The 18,696-nt window shown below is 38.1% G+C and overlaps 1 protein-coding gene across 5 annotated transcripts in view; it reads left to right on the forward strand.

The window, feature by feature from the left end:
* Positions 1-6,152: 6,152 nt before the first annotated feature.
* ASPH (aspartate beta-hydroxylase) overlaps positions 6,153-18,696 on the forward strand; it is a gene marked incomplete at its 3' end in the record, with an annotated part of 195,793 nt that continues 183,249 nt past the window's right edge. For all 5 annotated transcript variants that reach the window (XM_084230766.1, XM_084230767.1, XM_084230768.1 and 2 more), the window contains exon 1: positions 6,153-6,362. In XM_084230766.1, coding sequence (XP_084086892.1) covers positions 6,227-6,362 — 136 coding nt within the window. In that variant the 5' untranslated portion in view covers positions 6,153-6,226. The remainder of the gene's footprint in view (positions 6,363-18,696) is intronic.

Below are 18,696 nucleotides of genomic sequence, written 5' to 3' on the forward strand. Positions count from 1 at the left end.
AATATCTGAAGTGATCCTTTTATCTTGAGCCTTGACCTTCTATTTTTTTCAGGGTGATGGAAATCTTAACGGGTGATATATAATAACAGATGAAATTTCGGGCCTCCCCAGTGGCGCAGAGGTTAAAGACACAGTGCTGTCAAGCTATCACCAGCCACTGCAGCATGAGTTCTATCCCCGGCCAGGAAGCAACCTATAAGTCACAGCAGACCTCTCCTGTCTCACTTGCTGCTCCCCTCAGCAGTGTATTTCAGTCAGTCTGCCTGTTAAGTTCCCCACCCTCTGATGAATCCTTTCACCCCCCCCCACCCCGTCCCTCTGGCCTACACCCCAGTTCTTGCATGCATAAATAAATAAATCTTAAAAAAAGGATGAAACTTCCCAAGTTGTTAGTGTAAGCACACACATCCAACTGACTATAAATAATGTTGAACATAATTCTTATGTGACAGCCAACATCTTTTGACTTGGAAAAAGGAGAAAAAAAAAAAAAGATCCAGGTAAAGCTATCTAATGGGGTACGTCTTTATTTCTATGCTAGTTTTGTATCATTCACAGATTCTCCTCTCTGTGTCATACTGATCTGATTGGTAAGTTACATCATTATATTGAGGGTATGGTTCTAATCGTAAAGAACTGTCAGTTTTTCTGTTTATAATTGGTCAGATTGCACAGTTGAAGTAGGTATTTATTAAATGTAGTTATTTCAGGTTACTCTATTTCTTAAGTGACTGTTGCACACATGTGTACACACACATACACACACACACATGGCTTCTTACAATAGTTCCTTCTCTCCCAATACTGGCTTTTTAATTTCTCATTTCAGCTACTCATGTCCGACTACAGTATGTGAAAGGATAAATATGAAATGGGCTACCTACCTTTTTTTAAAAAATAACATTTTAGGATGTATATTAGTTGAAAAAATTTCTCCTCTGTCAAAAAACATTGATTTTATTTGTCTTCTTTTGCATTACTATCAAATATGAGCCCTTACCTTACATATATAAATAGCTTCTTAGTATTTTAATGATTAGTCATTTGACACCTACATAACAAAGTGCTCTCCAAAAACAATTCATACTGTAGGGTGTGGGGCTAAACAAAGTGAAGAGTCTTGCCCATTTGGCAGAAGCTCTCCCAGGCAGAGGAACATTGCAAGTGCAGAGCCTGAGGTGAAATGTTTATGTAATCCCTGCTCACTGCTGAATTCACCAGGAGACACACAGATGAGGTCAGCATTTCTCACCCTGGTTTATATCTGCACAGAGTTTTCTAATTATTATTTGTGAGTTATTTTCATATAAGCCCAAGCATTATATCAAACATCATATTTTATTTCATTTTTTTTCAAATTTGGGAGAGAAATTTTAAAAAAAATCTCTGGGGATATATATAGTCAAATATGTAGAGAAAATAGAATCATAATTTGTGTGACAGCTGCTTGGAAATGATTTGTACTAAGTTTTACTAGACTAATATGGTTTCTGGGGCTGAGAGGTGTAGCTGCAGTGAACAACTACAGTATTGGTGTCTGTCTGTAACTCAAAAGAGATCTGCCAACAGAGAAATTAATTCATCAAGATGAAGTCAGCATGGTGATAGTTCCATGAAGAATTACAGAATATTCAGGACTACCAGTTTGTAGCTATAATATACTGCTAAGCAATTTTAAAGATAATGGACATTATACTTCAGAAATACTGTAGAATTTAAAATTTATTTCAATTATTAGCAGTGGTACTTCAATTATTAAATCCAATTCTGTGGTATTTAGGTTAATAAAATCTTGATGCAGTGATATAAGGAGACTCTCCTTATTTTCCATGCTTGTAAATTCTTTGACAAAATCTGATAGGAATTTCTTTTGCATTGTCTCAGTACTATTTGTTCAGTGCTTATGAAATTGCAGATGGGATTCAAGTCAGAATGATGACAGTGTAAAATGGGCTGAGTCAATACTAATTTTATGTTGAATGTGCATGATATCCCATCAATTATCAAGAATTTAAGTTGTGGGCCTCCCTGGTGGCTCAGGCAGTTGAGCACAGCACTGTGAAGCTGTCGGCAGCCTCTGCAGTGCTGGTTCGATCCCTGCAGTCCTTGGAGCAGCCCACACGGCAAGGCAAGCAGACCTCTCCTGTCTTGCCCGCTGCTCTCAGCAGTGTATTTCAGTTGGTCTGCCTGTTCTGTTCCCTGTTCCGTCTCTGGTGACTCCTCTCACCTCCCGTGCATCTGGCCTTGTATAAATAAAATAAATCTTTAAAAAAAAAAAGAATTCAAGTTGACCAATCAGTTCAATTTTGCATAATGTAACAACACTTTGTTGTAAGGCAAATACATTTAGACTTGGTGGAATTGGACTTGGTGGAATTTATGTATTTAGACTTGGTGGAATTGGAGGATCCTAGAAACCAGTGTCAGGGGATTTTCATTAATCAGGAATCTGTTTCTACATGAAGAGAATGGGTATTTTCACAAAAGATATAGAAATAATTAGTTATACACACACACACTTTAGATACTTGAAACAAGTTGTTTCAGTAAAATTGTTATCTTGCAAATAACTGAATCCTTGAGACTAATCCATATTTTTATTTTTCTCTTTACTTTCTAAAGACTCCTAAGTCATGTTAATTTTTCCTTTGGTATATCACAGAATTGTGATGCCTATAAATACTTGTTCTCTAATTATTTGAGTTTTTTTCTCCATGCTTAAGGTTCTTTCTGGCAATAAGTTTGAGACTTAAGAATCAGCCCTATCAATGACCTAGAAGGAAACTGAAGAACTAATAATAGCCATTTCTTAAGTGCTATTTATTAGAAAGGGAATTTGTCACAAAGAAATACCAGATGTAAAGAATTGAAATAAAAACACCTGAGAGGGTGGGAGAAGCACATATTGTTTAAAAATGAACAATGATATAAAAAGTAAAAAAAAATTAAAAAATTGAAATTAAAAAAAAAAATGACAGATTTCTTCACTTTCAGACAACCACACAATATTTCCAATTCAAATTTGTTTTTGACTAGGTTTAAAATGACTGTTGCACATATAAATTCATCTATATGTTTATAATATAGATACTAGCTAGCTGGGATTATTTTTACTATGGTAATATAAAGTTCACCTGGTTGATGGAAAGGACAACAGACACATTTACTTCCCAAGATATAACTAATTTGGTAATAGTTGCTTTGAGAACAATGTGAGTACAGAACATCCAAAAAGTGCTCTTTTATGTATCAACATAGCATTCATTGCAGCAAATTCTACTAATGTAAAAGCAAATATCCAATTGAATAATGACTGGTTGCAGTTCATTTTATTTTTCCCCACCAAGGCAGTACTTACTGTGGTAAATAAAGATGAGGAAATACTCATTTGTAGCTTGTAATGATAAAATTTTACATTAGGAGGATTCTAATTTCACATCACATACAAATGAGAACCACTTTCTAGGAAGCAGGTTAAAATGCAAAGTTAAAAGTGTTCCCTGAGATCAAAGTAAGTTGAGAAATAACTAATTTGGAAAGCATGACTAGCAGTTGTAAATGGTCAACACAAGGGGGAAAAAAATAAAGTAGGACAAATCAGGTCCTCAAGTTCTCACTTGTCCTAGTGAAGCCAACGGAAAACTTATGAAAATATCTGAAAGGCACATGTGTCCTAGTTCAAAAGCTCTATTAAATTATTATTATAAAACATTGTCCTAGTTAAGTCTTTATGGTTCTTGTAACACTACTTCACCCCAGGTTCATTCATAGCTTACTCGGAAATCACAGAAATGAGACTAGACTATCAAGGGATACTTGACCTTTTATTCAATTTCAAGGAGACCCTGACTCCCTAATACCTACTCCCATCGCAATGCTGAGAAAATGCAAGGAAATTCAGGGATTCAGGCTAAGCTTTATGGTTTTAAATGTCAATACAGTGGGAAGTATTAATAGATACAAATGTATAAAGCTGTTACTTACCATGGGGAATTTTATCCCTGAAACTAAAGCATATCTATCTATAGATCTTTATCTATCTTTGTATCTATATATCTGACATTTTCTAAAGTTGTGAATGTTGTTATGCGTTTTAGTTTATAATAAATGAGTTTAAAAATGCTTCTGTGGTTCCTTATGGTAAAAGGAGGATGTCAGGTAACTTCTAACTTCCTGTATTATATGTTACAAAGTCTCTGCTTTGTCCTGTTACTGCTTAAGAAATACATCCAGATATTCTGTGAATGATGCCAGATTTGGCTTCAGGAAGTGTAGAAGCAAAGCATCACTTCATGGTGTTTTGAGAGTCAGTTTTTCAAAGAAACCTGATTTTCACCAAGAGGTGTACTCTGCCAAGCATTTCAGATCTTTGCAGGTAGAACTTAAGGGAGACAGCTGCTAAGAAATAAGGGAAACAGGTGAGCTGTTTTCTACTCAAAATTAATCTTTGACCTGGAAGGGAACTTTGGAACATAGACTCTGCTGCCAGATGGACCGCTTTCATATAGTTGCTTTGTCACTTACTAGCTCTATGATCTCTGTTTCTTTTTTGTTTAATTCTGTGGCCTTCAGTTATCTAATCCCTGAAAAGTGAACACAGTAACAGGGCTTTGTGAATATTTAAGAGTTCAAATATCTTTTGGACCTACAGGCCTTTTCAGTTTAGCTCTCATTATTATATTATGTAGTGCTACTTACATTTGTCCCTTAGCCCACTGAAAAAGATGTAAGGGATCCAGGATGAGAAAAGGATGCATAGTGACATAAAGGGAAGCTATAAGATTAAAGCTGAAGGAGCTGTAAAGACTTTCGTGAGCTCCCCTGTCCTACTGTATCTTGGTAACTTCCTTTCACGAAAAGGAAAGAAAGGTCCAAGACCTTCGGTGGGCTTCTGTGTATCACTTCACTAGGCAGTTCCCAGGGGCACATGGTCACTCTCAGCAGAGGTCGGTGGGCTCGGGTACCAGCGAATGTTGAGTGGCAGGGCTGGAGGAGTTACAAAACCAGATACCTTGCTGCAAACACTCTCTCATTTCTGAGCCCTGGAGACACTCCCAGGAGGTGATCTGAAACATGGGCAAGAATTGGGAGATCTTAAAAAGTTGTCGTAAATGTATCAAATCACCGGACACTTCTGGGTTGTTACGCACCAAGAATTGTGCAGACAATTGGCGACACAAAGATGATGATGACGTAGCCACCTAAAGTGCCTATCTGGTTTAATGCATCAGCCCAGATGAGCGCAAATTCAGAGGTAGCACAGACCGAGCCACTCTGCTCTTCCAAAGGGGAACCAGTTGGAAATATCAAGGAAATATGTGAGTGTAGGCGTCAGCCCATGCAGGGAGATTTCAGAAACAAAGTGCCATTTAAAGCAAGAAAATGAAGATTTTCTTTAAATTTACACCTGCACCCATTAACTAAGAGTCTGCAAATATAGATGGCACACACGAAATGAAGTTCTGCTTTAAAGGGAACCGAAACGCATGGCCTTATTCATTGAACTAGCCCTAGTATTTCCATTTGAGAAATGTCTTCATATTACTACTGACAAGAAACAAACCACTTTCATAAGGAGCGGGACTGCAGTCCTTGGTGTTTGTGTATAGGAAAAGCAGCCTGGCACAAGATCCCAGGGAAGGCCAAGTCGCGGCACGATCCCTCGGAAGCTGCACACGATTCTGCGTGCCCCGCCCCGTCCTGAGCTTGAAGGGTCCTGAACGCTCGCGAGAGCCCTCCCGGTTTCCACGTTTGCCACGTTCCAAAATACCGCGACCGACTGGAGAGCCGAAAGCAGCTCGCGCTCTCGGGCTCCTGCGGCGCGCCAGAAAGCTTCCAAGTCTGCAGCGGGCGGGGGAGCACTGCAAGGTTCCGCCCTCTCCTACACGCCCTTGCGATTGGCTCCCATCTACCGTCACTCAGCCTTCTCGGGGGCGGGGAGAGGGCGGGGCTCGGCCGGGAAGGGGCGTGGCCGAGGGGGCTGGCAGACCGCGCGCTCTCGCCTCGGGAGGGCGTCGCAGGTCCGGCGCACGAGCGGGCTGGGCGCGCGCGGCACGCGCGCTGGTGGAAGTCTTCGGAGGCGCGGCGGGCGCTGCAGAAGCACAGGCGCTGTTGCGGGACCCCGGACCGCGAACGCCGCAGTCCCCGCTGTCGTCAGCGCCCCCCGCGCCCCCCGCGCCCTGTGCGAGCCCCCCACCTTTCTCCTGCCCGCCGGGCTGTGCTTGCGATGGCCCCACGCAAGAATGCCAAGGGCGGCGGTGGCAACAGCAGCAGCAGCGGCAGCCAGGGATCGGGCACCAGCGGCGGCAGCAGCAGCAGCAGCAGCAGCAGCAGCAGCAGCAGCAGCCCGGGGACCCGGAGAGGTCAGAGGCGCTCGGGGGCGGGGGCGGGGGACCGGGCCCGTGGTCCAGGGCCGGCCCTTGGGGGTGGGGCCGGGCAACTGGCGCGGGGCTTCATCTCCCAGGTCCCGCCGCGCTGCTCCTCCATCCTCGGCGTCGGGTTTTTGTGCTCCTGGCGGAGGCCGCGCTCGGTGGGCCTGGCGGGCAGGTTGGAGGGGCCACGTGAATGGGACTCAGTGGTCTGGGTTGGTCAATGGGGTGCCCCTACCCGCTGATCCTTCACCTGCAGGGCGCATCAGAGATGGAGGTTATTGATGGGCTTTTGGCTTCCAGTGGAATTGAATATGGGAGTCAGAAAACCATTTACCTTTGCCTCGCAGAATTTTGGGAGTTTGAGTATGAGCCAAAGTCAGAGAAAATAAGTTCCTGCCAAACCCGCAGCTTTGAAGAGCAACTTAAAGAAGAAGAATCTATGGGAAGGGTGTTGGGGAGGAAATTAGGAGTGATTGGAATGTTTTTAGAAATTATTTAAAATATTTTGTTTTGGATATAGTTTTCTTAACTCGTGTGTGGTTACCTTTAAGGTATAACCATACCATAGAATCCTTGGCAGTTTTCTCTGTTATTTCCTTTGTCTTTTCTTTAAAAACCTATTGTATATTCACCTTTCTCCTCCATGTACTTACTCAGCAAAGAGAGGAAACAGATGTTTTAAATCTGTTTCGTCTCACATTTCAGTGGTTCTGGGTTCCTTTTATACTTTCTTTGACTCATATTCAGAATAGTAAAACTGCAATACACATGTGTATTAAATATGAGCTGTAAACGTTCCTTTTTGAAATTTGTTTTCACTAGCTGAGATTAGATATATCAACATTTGTTTATATGTATCAAGAACATAAATCAGATAACTGTAGTCATTCTTAAAAGAACTGTTTTCTTTGTAGCACTTAATATTGTTTGACATTGTCTTTGTTTTCATGTTGTTGTCTTTTTTGACCTACTCCCTTTTATTCATCCCTATCTTCAGCTCTTCGAATGTTCTTGGCCTTTAATAGATGCTCAATAAATATTTTTTTTTTTATAGAGGCATGCTTTATTTATTTGTTTGCTGGTTTGTTTGTTTGTTTTGTTTATACATGCACTGGGTACAGTCAGAAGCGTGGGAGGGTGAGAGAATTCACCAGAGCCAGAGCGGGGAGCAGAGCAGGCAGAAGGACCGAAATACACTGCTGAGGGGAGCAGCGGGCGGCAGGAGAGGTCTGCGCGCCATGTGGGACCCTCCTCTGGTGGCCGGGGAGCAGCCGGGGATCGAACCGGCGCCGCAGAGGCCGCGCGCAGCTTCGCAACCCAGCGCTCAACCGCTGCGCCACCGGGGAGGCGCGATGCTCAATAAATATTTGATTAGTGAATGAATTAATGTAAATTGTGAAAGTGGTTCAGTTAAAATCATCGCACAGATTACAGCCTAAGAACTAATATTTGAGTTGTGAATGGAATAAGATACAGGTTGAAGAGCAGAGCAAGCATGTTAATTCACCTTTGACATAAACTAAAACTTTGTGTTCCTTTCTTAGTTGTCCTTAAATGCTAGTCAGTTACTTATACAGGCAAAAAAATAAACTGTCTCAGAAAGCTGTGACTACACTTTTTAGTTTCTTAAGGAGAAGAGTCCTTGCGCCACTTAAGCATCAGCAGAGAAACTGTTGAAGAAGATTTAATGTTACTGTTTTAGAAAGTTTTCTGTAACTGTTTACAAGTGAAGCACATCTTTATTCCATTATATCCTTTGCAGTTCATGGATAGAACTGGTAGCATCTCAGGAACTCACTTTATGTGATCTGTTATTGGTAAGAATTAGTATTAGGAAACGTGTATTCAGCGACAGACCCAGTTTTAACAGGTAGTGAATTTAGAAAATGTTATCACTTAAATTGAATATATTCTGACTTTCATATTCAGTCATTTTACAGCAGACTTTATCCATGTTTGGACAGATGCCTTTTAAGGGATCCTAAAGTACCTTAAAGCATGTAAGCCTTAATGCTTTACAATGATTTTATACATCGATTCCATAATTTTCATGAAGCCGATGTAGTGTGTAAAAGAGAATTGGTACAAGAAAAAAGTTGCTGTATCACCACAAAACCCCCCACATTTAATGATTTGGTATGGGAGTCTTGTTTGTTACATAATGAGTGTTCTTTTTTTGCAGGCATTTTTCTTTTTTCAGTAAACAGTGAGATTCTGACTATATGCCAGAAGGCACTGGAGATGGAACCTGAAGATTCTTTTAGTCCTAAACAGTTATATTGCAATGTGAAAGTGTGATTCTATTTATATTGTTTGCGTATAGCAGGCTATACCTGAAAAATAAGGACAACTTCTCTTTTATTGCTCTCTTTTGGGAGGAATTGAGTTATAGAGATTAATGCCTAAACCATCCCCATCTGCAAGGAAAATCATAGAAGCGGAAGAATTTTAGCAACGCTAATTTTGTGAGGCCTCTTCCTTTCCCTTCTCTAATCTTAATACCTAGAAAGATTGTCTGCTTCATTAAAGGCTGTGTAGTTCTTGGAAACCCAACAAGTTACTGAAGGAACCAAGACTAGAATCCAGGTTTCCTGGTATTTTTTTTCATTTTACCATCCTAGTAGACTTTTAGGTTCTCTAATTTGTAAGATTTTATGGAATTCTTGGAGTTATAGTTGATCTCTTAAATTTTCTTCTGCTTCTCTCTGTAGCATACTGTACCTAGTTAAGAAGAGTGTGTTCTTATCTTAGCAACAATTACATTTCCTTTGACTGAAAATGTTTGAAACTACATTTGAAAATCTTAGTTTGAGGAGTACATGGGTTCACATAATAAGCTCTTGATGTGTGTAGAGAGTCTGAAATTAATGTGCTTTGCTCACATTAAACATGATTATTTCTTAAATTTTTGTGTAAGAATATATAGTAGTGGGGAAATGACACAATCTTCTGAAGCATGCAATTTAGGGGAAAGGTGATTATGTCCTCTTCTGTTTCTCTTGGTGGTCCTTTTGTTGAAAACTGATAACTGGATGCTGGAACTTTGGAGATCTATAGCACACTTAGATTTTTTAAGTATTTGCTTTTCATTTAACTCTTCAACTTAAATTGAAACAATCAACTATATCATTTCCTACAGAACTCCTTTTTACTTTCTTAATTTCACTTTTTAATATATGAAAGAAACATGACTAACTTGAACATATTTAACTTGCACATAAAAATTGGACTTGCATGGTGAATTGGGGCCTGGAAACTGCTTTCAGATTTAGTGATTTGAGAAGGTTCATGATCTTCTTTTGGGCTTGTTTAGTCTAGTGTACCTGAACAGGGATGTATAGTGCTTTTGCTTTAGTTTTTCCCATTTGTACACCATTCAGTTTTTCCCTGTAGCTTTAATATGCTACAAAGATGAAAATATCTGCTTATTTTGTCTGTCGTGCTGCTCCTTTACCCTTCACCGGTAGGTGTCACTGTGGAACATTTTTTCCTCTAATTCGAATCTTCAGATTATGTAACACCAATTAGTTTTTAAATTTAATTAGTCCTGTATATACATACTCAAAACTATTGATGGGCAGCTACCTAAACTTTTGGCTGCTACTGTTTAATTTTCTGAAAGTCTCCAACAGCAGAAGTTGAAATTTAGTAGTAAGAGTTTGTCTCTAGCCCCTTTATTTATTTAGGCTTATTATATTTAGAATTGAATGCCTTTGTATACGTTCTGTAAAACTTACATATTGGCAGGTCCTTGGGTATTTGATATTAATCATTTAGAATCATTTTTTTTTCTTTCTACTGTCACTCTCTTAGGCTACTTAGTAACTAAAGATACAACACATTGCTGATTGCATTCTGACTCCCTTGAATAAAGAAACCTTGCTGACATTCTTTTTAGCTGGAAACTATCAGGGCCTGTTGCTTAATCGCCATTAGTCACTCTAGGATAAAAGGATCGCGTGGCCATATTCCACAATAAGAACTGTTCTAAGATGTTTCTGAACACATTTTTAGGAGCCCAAATACGTTAACCTCATTTGAGCTTAGGAAGTGAAAGACCTGTATTTTAGTCTTAACTTAAAATCATGTCTCAGATTGCTGGAAGATGAAAAGCTTTCATTTTCAGCTAATTACCAACAGAGTAACTTAGAAAAAGGCTCCTTTGGGCTCTTCCACCCTATTTTTAGTTAGTATCCCAAGTTTGACCCTGAGCTCTGTGGTCCCAATAGAATAAAATCTTTTTTTTTTTTTTTTCTCTCCAGAAAGCCAGTGGAGTTTGAAAGAGTCCGATGACCTGGATTCACATCCATTTAGGACTTATGGTACAGGTCACTCAAAATTTGTAAATCTGGGTGTCTTCAAATGGGAAGACTTATTTTCTCCTTTCCTTTCAGAATTGCGGTAGTCCTAAAAACTTGATTTTACTTGCTGTGTGATTCTCAGATGTTTTCATGAATATACTGTTAATAGAATATAAGGGTGTAGAGCTTAAGCAGGCCTTTGTATGCTTGAACTTTTTTGATGTTTTATCATGAAAAACCATTTTCTGATGTAATCTGTAGCATTTGTATTTTCAGTAAAATGGATATTGTAGAGGTAGTGTTTATCTGGGGGCCTAAGGCCATTTGCCGATCAACTTTCAAGTTGCTAATTTGTTCTTTAATTCCTCAGAGGTCTGTAACATTTTATCTTCTTACAGTGTAGGTAAATTTTAATCTTTTGATCTATTCCAGCACAAAGTTTTAATATTGTGAAATTATGCAACTTAGTTTGTGTCTTGGATACTTCTGCATCTCCCAAGTGGTTTGATTTTACTCCCTATCAAGATACAAAATTAAAAAAAAAAATTAACTTCCCTTTCTTAATATGTGTATGTGCAGAGAACCCATCTGTTGATACAATTTACCCCAATTTTGGGGGAAAGCCTTAATCATCTGTTGGGAAATAGGGGTGCTTATACTCTCAGATATTTTAGTATCTGTAACTCCGTGTTTGCTAGTATAGCATGCCTGAGTATAAGCCTGTCAGGGTTCACACATGTCTGGTCAGGTACTACAATTCTGGTCATTGGTACTAGAGGACTACAGTTTAGGATGTTCATTTCTTTACCATATATTCTGGAGTATATTCTGGAATCCAGTGCTAACTTTTTTTCTAGTAGTGCTGTGAGCTGAGATATATATTTTTTGGTTATTGTTATTTAATTTTTTTTTTTTATTCTCCTGAAATGAGGTTGCTTCAGCCATTTATTTGGTCTTCACTTGATACCTATTTTTCAGGGCATAGTCTTGATTTGGCTGATCTGGTTATTATCTTTTACTGGCAGATCACTGAGTATAATTTAGTTCTGATCAGATTGATGCCAGTTGAGAACAAATTTGCTGTAGATAAGCTGTAGACTCAAAAGAAATTTTGCTCTCACTTGGTCAATGAATATTTTTTATAATTGTTACATAAAGTCTTTTGGAGGATCCACATGTGAGCTCCAGGTGGCTTACCTAGTCCTTCTGGCAGTACCTTGAGTGTCATCTGTGATAAATACTTTCTGCTCTAACATGGAAGAGGTTAGGGAATTAAGTGGGGCCAGTAGTGGTGGTGGAGGGGTGTCTAGTGATAGCAGTTCCCAGGGACAGCCCTTGGAGTGAAAATCACTGTTGCTGTACATGGAGAAATGCCAGCACTTCTCTCCCACTTGTGTACCTACAGATTTAACCCAGTGACTCATTCTGTATGGAAGCCAGCAAGCCTTAGTCTTCACTTTAACGTGAGAGAATATTGTTTGACCAAATAATCATATTCTGTAATAAGTTAGAATGTTGTGTAATGCCTTTTCTTGTATTTCATATAGTTTTGACAACTTTTCTGCAGGGCCTCATTGCTACTTTGTTGTTTTATTCTGTCTTTATCATTTCTGTTTTTTTCCTCAATTATGCCATTAGTAGTCATACTTTTCCTCCTTATTTTTCACACTCTGCTTTTCCAGTTCAATTTTTCTGTAATACTGAAAGCTTCTTTGTTCTTAGGGTCACATGTAAATTTTCTTTAGGGGCAGTTAAATTTTTTTTAACATGAAAATAAAAATCTGCATTGTAAATGGTAAAAAAATACTGGCATTTAACTTTTCTATACTTTGATGGAAATTCATTTGAATAAGATGGTTATCACTGAATTTTAGATATTTATAAATCATGATTTTTGCTATTTGGCAGAGCATCATCTGTCTAGCTTCTAGAATACAGATATTTCTGTGGCTATTCTTTATAGCAGTATCTAGTTGAGATATTACATATTTAAGACCTGTTGATATGTGTGTGTGTGTCTGTGTACACTGATGCTGTGAATACTCTTATACCCCTCACAGATAAAATAATAAAATGTTACCCAAGTTTGTCTTCTTCATCTTCTGTGTTGTCCCCTCCCAACCGCTTTTTTAAAAAAATTATTTTTTTATTTATGCATACAAGAACTGGGGTGTAGGCCAGAGATGTGGGGGGTGATAGTATTCACCTGAGACAGAGTGGGGAGCAGAACAGGCAGATCTACTGAAATACATTGCTGAGGGGAACAGGGGCGAGACAGGAGAAGTCTGCTATGTGGGTTATCTTCCTGGCCAGAGATTGAACTCAGGTGGTAGTGGCTGGTGATAGCTTGATAGGGCTGAGACTTTAACTCCTGGAACACCAGGGAGGTCCTCTTAGCCATTCTTATATATTTGTAATAATCATTTTCATGCATTTCTTTACAAATGTGTAACATATAGACACACAAATAACAGGTATAACACTATGTTGCATATTATATACTGTGTATCCATTCATGTAAGCTCTATTATTAAAAGCCAAATATACATGTAAGGTAATAAGGAAGTATATGTATCTAGATCCTTGCATATAGAAACATGTGTATAAACTCATTTACCACTTGTTAAAAGTTTTTTGAATAGTTTTGTACTTGGCATAATAGTCTGACACATTCTATCAAAATCTGACTCTGTTTCCATGCATATGGTTTTTCATTGTATGAATGTGCCATTTTTTTGTTTAGCCATCCTGCTGTCGAAGACCGCTTAGTTTTATTTTATTTTTTTCAAATAATGCTGAATGATGCCCCGAACACTCCTGTATCTATTTATCTCCTTACGTGTAAGCATTTTTCCAGAGCATTTAGAATTGGAATTATTGGATTATAGCAATTTACACATACTAAACTTTACAAGATAATGCCATTTTTTTAAGTCTCAAGTAGTTGTCTCAATTTTCACTTGCACCCACAGTGAATACAGCTCCTTTTGTGTTGAAACTACATTACCAATGGTAAGGTTTAATATTGGCACCTTTAGTGTATATGGAGTAGTGTTTTGTGGTTTAATCTTTCAGTTTCCTGATCACCAGTAAGCTTGCTAATGAGACTAGCCCATTGTGTTGCCTTTCCTGTGAATAGTCTTTTTATATAAATTTGCCCATTTTTTGGGTTTGTTTTGTAATTTTAGTTTTGATGTAGAATTTCTATATCTTGAACCTTTTATTGATGATTTGTGTCGTAAAGAACTTCTCACGGTTTATGGTTATTCATGTCATTTTGTGTGGTCTAATCTGTTGAGCAGAATATTAAGATTCTAATGTATTTATGGAATTTTTCCATTTTCTACTTATGATTTGTGCTTTCTGAGTTTTATGTAAGACATTCTTCCTAATATAGAGACCATAAGACATTCTGTTTTTCTTAAATATCTTAAACTGCCTTTTCTCATTTAGTGTGGTATCTAACTCAACATATTTTAAAAGAATGACAATTTACCATGCTATTAATTGTATTTCTACACTAATATGCAGTATTACCTATTGTGCTTGAATGTTTTTTACTCCATGTGTATAGGAACATTACGTCACTGAGTTGCTGTCCATGGCATATTTAATAGGGCAAGCCCTTCTCAATAGTCTTTTCCACCATCACCCTGACTGTTTTGGAACATTTCCTCATCCATCTCTATACATTTTGAATCTGCTTATCAAGTAAGCATCATGAAAAACATTTCTGGATTTTGACTGGGACTGTATTTGTAGAACAATTTTGGGCAAATGTACATTTATAATGTCTTCACATATGTGACCTTAGAATAATTATTTTAAAAAATCTTCTGTTATTAAAATTTATTCTAAAAGTCATCCACTTCTTTTATTAGATTATCTGGGAACTTTATATTTATTTACTTTTATTATTATTTTTTAATGATTGATTGATTGATTGATTGATTCATACAATAGCTGGGGTATAGGCCAGAGATGCGGGAGGGTGAGATTATTCACCAGAGACAGAGTGGGGAGCAGAACAGGCAGACAGACCGAAAGCATTGCTGAGGGAAACATCGGGCAGGACAGGAGAGGTCTGCCACGCCATGCGGAAATCTCCCTGGCAGGCCAGGAATCAAACCTGCACTGCAGAGGCTACAGCTTCACAGCACTGTGCTTAACCTGCTGCGCCACCAGGGAGACCCCAGGAACTTTATTTTTAAAATAACATTTTATTATGAAAAAATTAAAGTATATGACCGAATTAAAAGAATTAGCTATGTCCCACCAAATATAGCATTTACTATATTTGTTTTACATCCTACCCAGCAATTAATCTTATTCTTTTATGCATGTTAGTGTAAGTTATAGATGTCAGTAAACCTCACTCCTACATATTTATGCATGCTGTCTTTATTTAGAGCTCAACTTTTGCTTATGGTTTTTCCCCACCCACCCTGAAATAGTGTTTTCATGGGATAAATAATATAAATCTTAGCATACTATTTTTGGAATACTTATAAATGTCTACACTTGTGTAACCCAACAACCTACTAAGATAGAGAATATTTTCATCATCCATCATCCATTTCAAATTCCTTCTTTGTTATGACCTCTGCCAGCAGAGGCAACTGTAGTACTGAGTCTTCTCACTTTATATTGCTGTTGCCTGTTTTAGAACTTTATTTTGTAAGTACTTTTTTTGTGTGAGGCTTCTTTGACTCACCATTGAGGTTCACCCATGTTGCACATGTGAGTACCTTGTTCCTTCTTATTGCCAAGTAGTGCGTTGTATGACCATAACAAAGTAGTTTATACATCCTTCCATTTGTAGATACTTGGGCTATTCCTGTTTTAGACTATTATGAAGAAAATTCTATGAATATTGTAACATTGTTGAAGCTTACAAGGTAGTAGGTGTTTGTTTAGTTTTGTTAAAAAAAAAAGTCTGCCAAACTCTTTTTCAGAAGGGTTGTACAATATATTTTACACTCCCACTGACAGTGTGTGGGAATGCTAGTTCTACATCTGTACCAACATTTGGTGGTGTCAGTCTACTTAATTTTAGCCATTCTCACGGGTGTTCAGTGGCTTCTCATTGTAGTTTAAAATTTCATTTCCCTGATGGCTAATGATGTCGTGCAATTTTTCTTGTGCTTATTGACCATGCACATTGCATTATCTAATTTTGTTACATTTCTGTTTAACTTTTTTGACTATTTTTAATGCCTTTGTGCCTTTTTGAGTCATAATTTTTATATCTTTTGATAGTTTTATCAGATATCAGAAGTGATATATGTAATATTGCAGATACTTCCTCAGTCTGTAACTTACCTTTATTTTCTTAATGGTATTTTTTGAATAGCAACTATTCAAAACTATATTTACCTTTTACAAAAGGTTTTGTTGTTTAAAGAATTTTTTTTTGGCCTGAAACATTTTCTCACAGCACAAAGCTGTTCTGTATTCTACAGGTTTTATGGTTTTAATTGCTAGATACTAAGCTTTTTAAAGTTGTATCTATTTTTTAGATACAAAGAATGTTTGTAAAAAGTGAAAACTCTTTATAAAATACACTTGATATTCTAATATCTGTGAGAAAGTAAGCCATTTAATAATTGTAATTTGGTTGGATTGAGTTGGTATGTTAAACCTACTTTTCTCCTAAATGATGATAACTAGTACTGGGTATATTACCTTGTTTGAGATTTAACTTACTCTCTTCATGAGCAAAGCAATGCTTATTTTCTGGAATTTTCAGAATTATTAGATTATTTCATGGATTTTTAGCTGCGTGGTATACTTAGTTATAACCAGTAAATACACTTGGATGCCTAGAAACAAAAACTCATGGACTTGGTGACTCATATGGAGGTACAGTAGATTTATATGCCAGACCTAGCCCAATGTTTTAATTATACTTTTTGTTCTCTAAGCTCATAGAGGTAGGTCATTTTAAAGGTAAAATTACTGTATGTGAACTTGCAGAGTTCATTGTGTTTATTTTTTTTTCTTGTATTTGTGTTTAGTCCTTAAGCCTATTTTTGCAGTTCTCTTGTGATCAGTCAGACATTTAAGATGGATGAATAAAGACAAAGTAAGACTATTCACTGGCTTAAGTAAGTACTGATTTGGAATAAACCACATACATTTAAGATCTTTCCCCTCAATTTGCTTCTCAACAATAACTTTTCTTGTAGTCTTTCTGTGTGTTCTTAGTTGATGTTTACCCATGTTTTCAACTCCAGCTATTTATTCTTCAACTCCTTGAGTTAAATACCTTCCCACCTCCCATTGTGTAGAAATAAGGGACCTCTTCTAAGAGTTCAGTCTTCTTTTGCCTGATGGGTGGGGTTGACCGCCGAGTTGTTAGGCTGATTATCTCCCTAGTGGGTAGACAGGGCCTAGGACCTAGGATGGCAAAACAAACAAACAAAAAAAAAGTAAAAAAAAAAGTTGCAAATCTTTTTTTTTTTTTTTTTTTAATAGAGGCATGCTTTATTTATTGTTTGCTGGTTTGTTTGTTTGTTTTGTTTATACATGCACTGGGTACAGTCAGAAGTGCGGGAGGGTGAGAGAATTCACCAGAGCCAGAGCGGGGAGCAGAGCAGGCAGAAGGACCGAAATACACTGCTGAGAGGAGCAGCGGGCGGCAGGAGAGGTCTGCGCGCCATGTGGGACCCTCCTCCAGTGGCCGGGGAGCAGCCGGGGATCGAACCGGCGCCGCAGAGGCCGCGCGCAGTTTCGCAACCCAGCGCTCAACCGCTGCGCCACTGGGGAGGCCCAAAAGTTGCAAATCTTGTAGAGAGCTTGCTCTAATTTGGACCTGAAAGCATTCAAAAGCTGAGCTGGTGAGCTGGTAAAGATTATCTTTAATGTGTGGTTCAGTAAGCTCCCCGCTCCCCAATTTTTTTTTTACATTGAGGAGGAATTTTAGTAGGGTGATGGGCAAGTAAAGATAAGACAGTATCCAGTTAGAATTTAAAATCTTGGCATTCACAGCTAATGTGGGCCTTTGGGTCTATAAGAGAAAATTAAAGGCTGGGAAAGAAGTCGTGGATCTCCTTAAGGAACAGTTCCTTAGTGGACACCACTTTCTCGGGGCCTTGAGTCATCTCTCATCTCTTCTCCCTGAGAATTCTTTTCCACCCCCTTCCACAGAATATACTCCTTTCTTTAATTCTTCTCATTTAAAGGGATCTTCCCCTTTCCATATACACCCTCCCCACACACTTGCAGACCCTCCTCCTCTGTCTAGTCTACCCAAGTAAATATTATAAATATTACAAGTAGAGGCTTCTTTTCTTCTCTTCTTCACGTCTGTCCAGCCTGAATCCAGCCTGAATCAGTAGAGATAATCTTAATCCAAATCTACTGAGGTTTTGTTTCTGTGCTTTATCGGCTCTATTTCCTCAGAATTGTTTCCTTGTCCTTGTTCTTACCTGGTCCTACAAACTCTGTAGCTTTACCTGCTATCTCTTGCTGGCTCTGCAGTGCTCCTGATCTTTATAGACTTCAATTAACAGTGGTGACAGAGGGAAAAATGTGGCTGCCACTTAGGAGTGCTAACTGTGGTGTTCCTCAGCATCTGTAGTTAACTTTTTCTGATGGGAAGATGTTTGAGCAGAAGTAGGCATTTTATTTTGTTCTGCATTTTTTGAAATTAGAAACGCTGCTTACTTTGCAAGACTCTGATTTTCCCCCCTCACTTTATTTTTAAGTATGACTCAAAAATAGGCTAAAATTATTTATGTAAATACCTAAGCATTGCTAAATTTTTCTTCCCTTTTTTTTTTGTTTTTAGCTTTTGAAATTCTTTTGTAAGAATTGTAAATATTTCTTCCTTGACTGAAGACTGAACTTTGTCTATTTTGATTTAAAAAAAGAAAATATGATGTGAGCAATGCTTAAATTTATTAAAAAAGAATTTGGAACAGATTGTACCTTAGAACGCTATATCTTTCAAATTCACGATTATGACTTTTCCCAAATGATCATTTTCAAAGATGTTGTCCCATATACCTTTTTATCCTAAT

This window comes from Talpa europaea (genome assembly GCF_964194135.1).
Source record: "Talpa europaea genome assembly, chromosome: 3".
NCBI classification, from domain to species: Eukaryota; Metazoa; Chordata; class Mammalia; order Eulipotyphla; family Talpidae; genus Talpa; species Talpa europaea.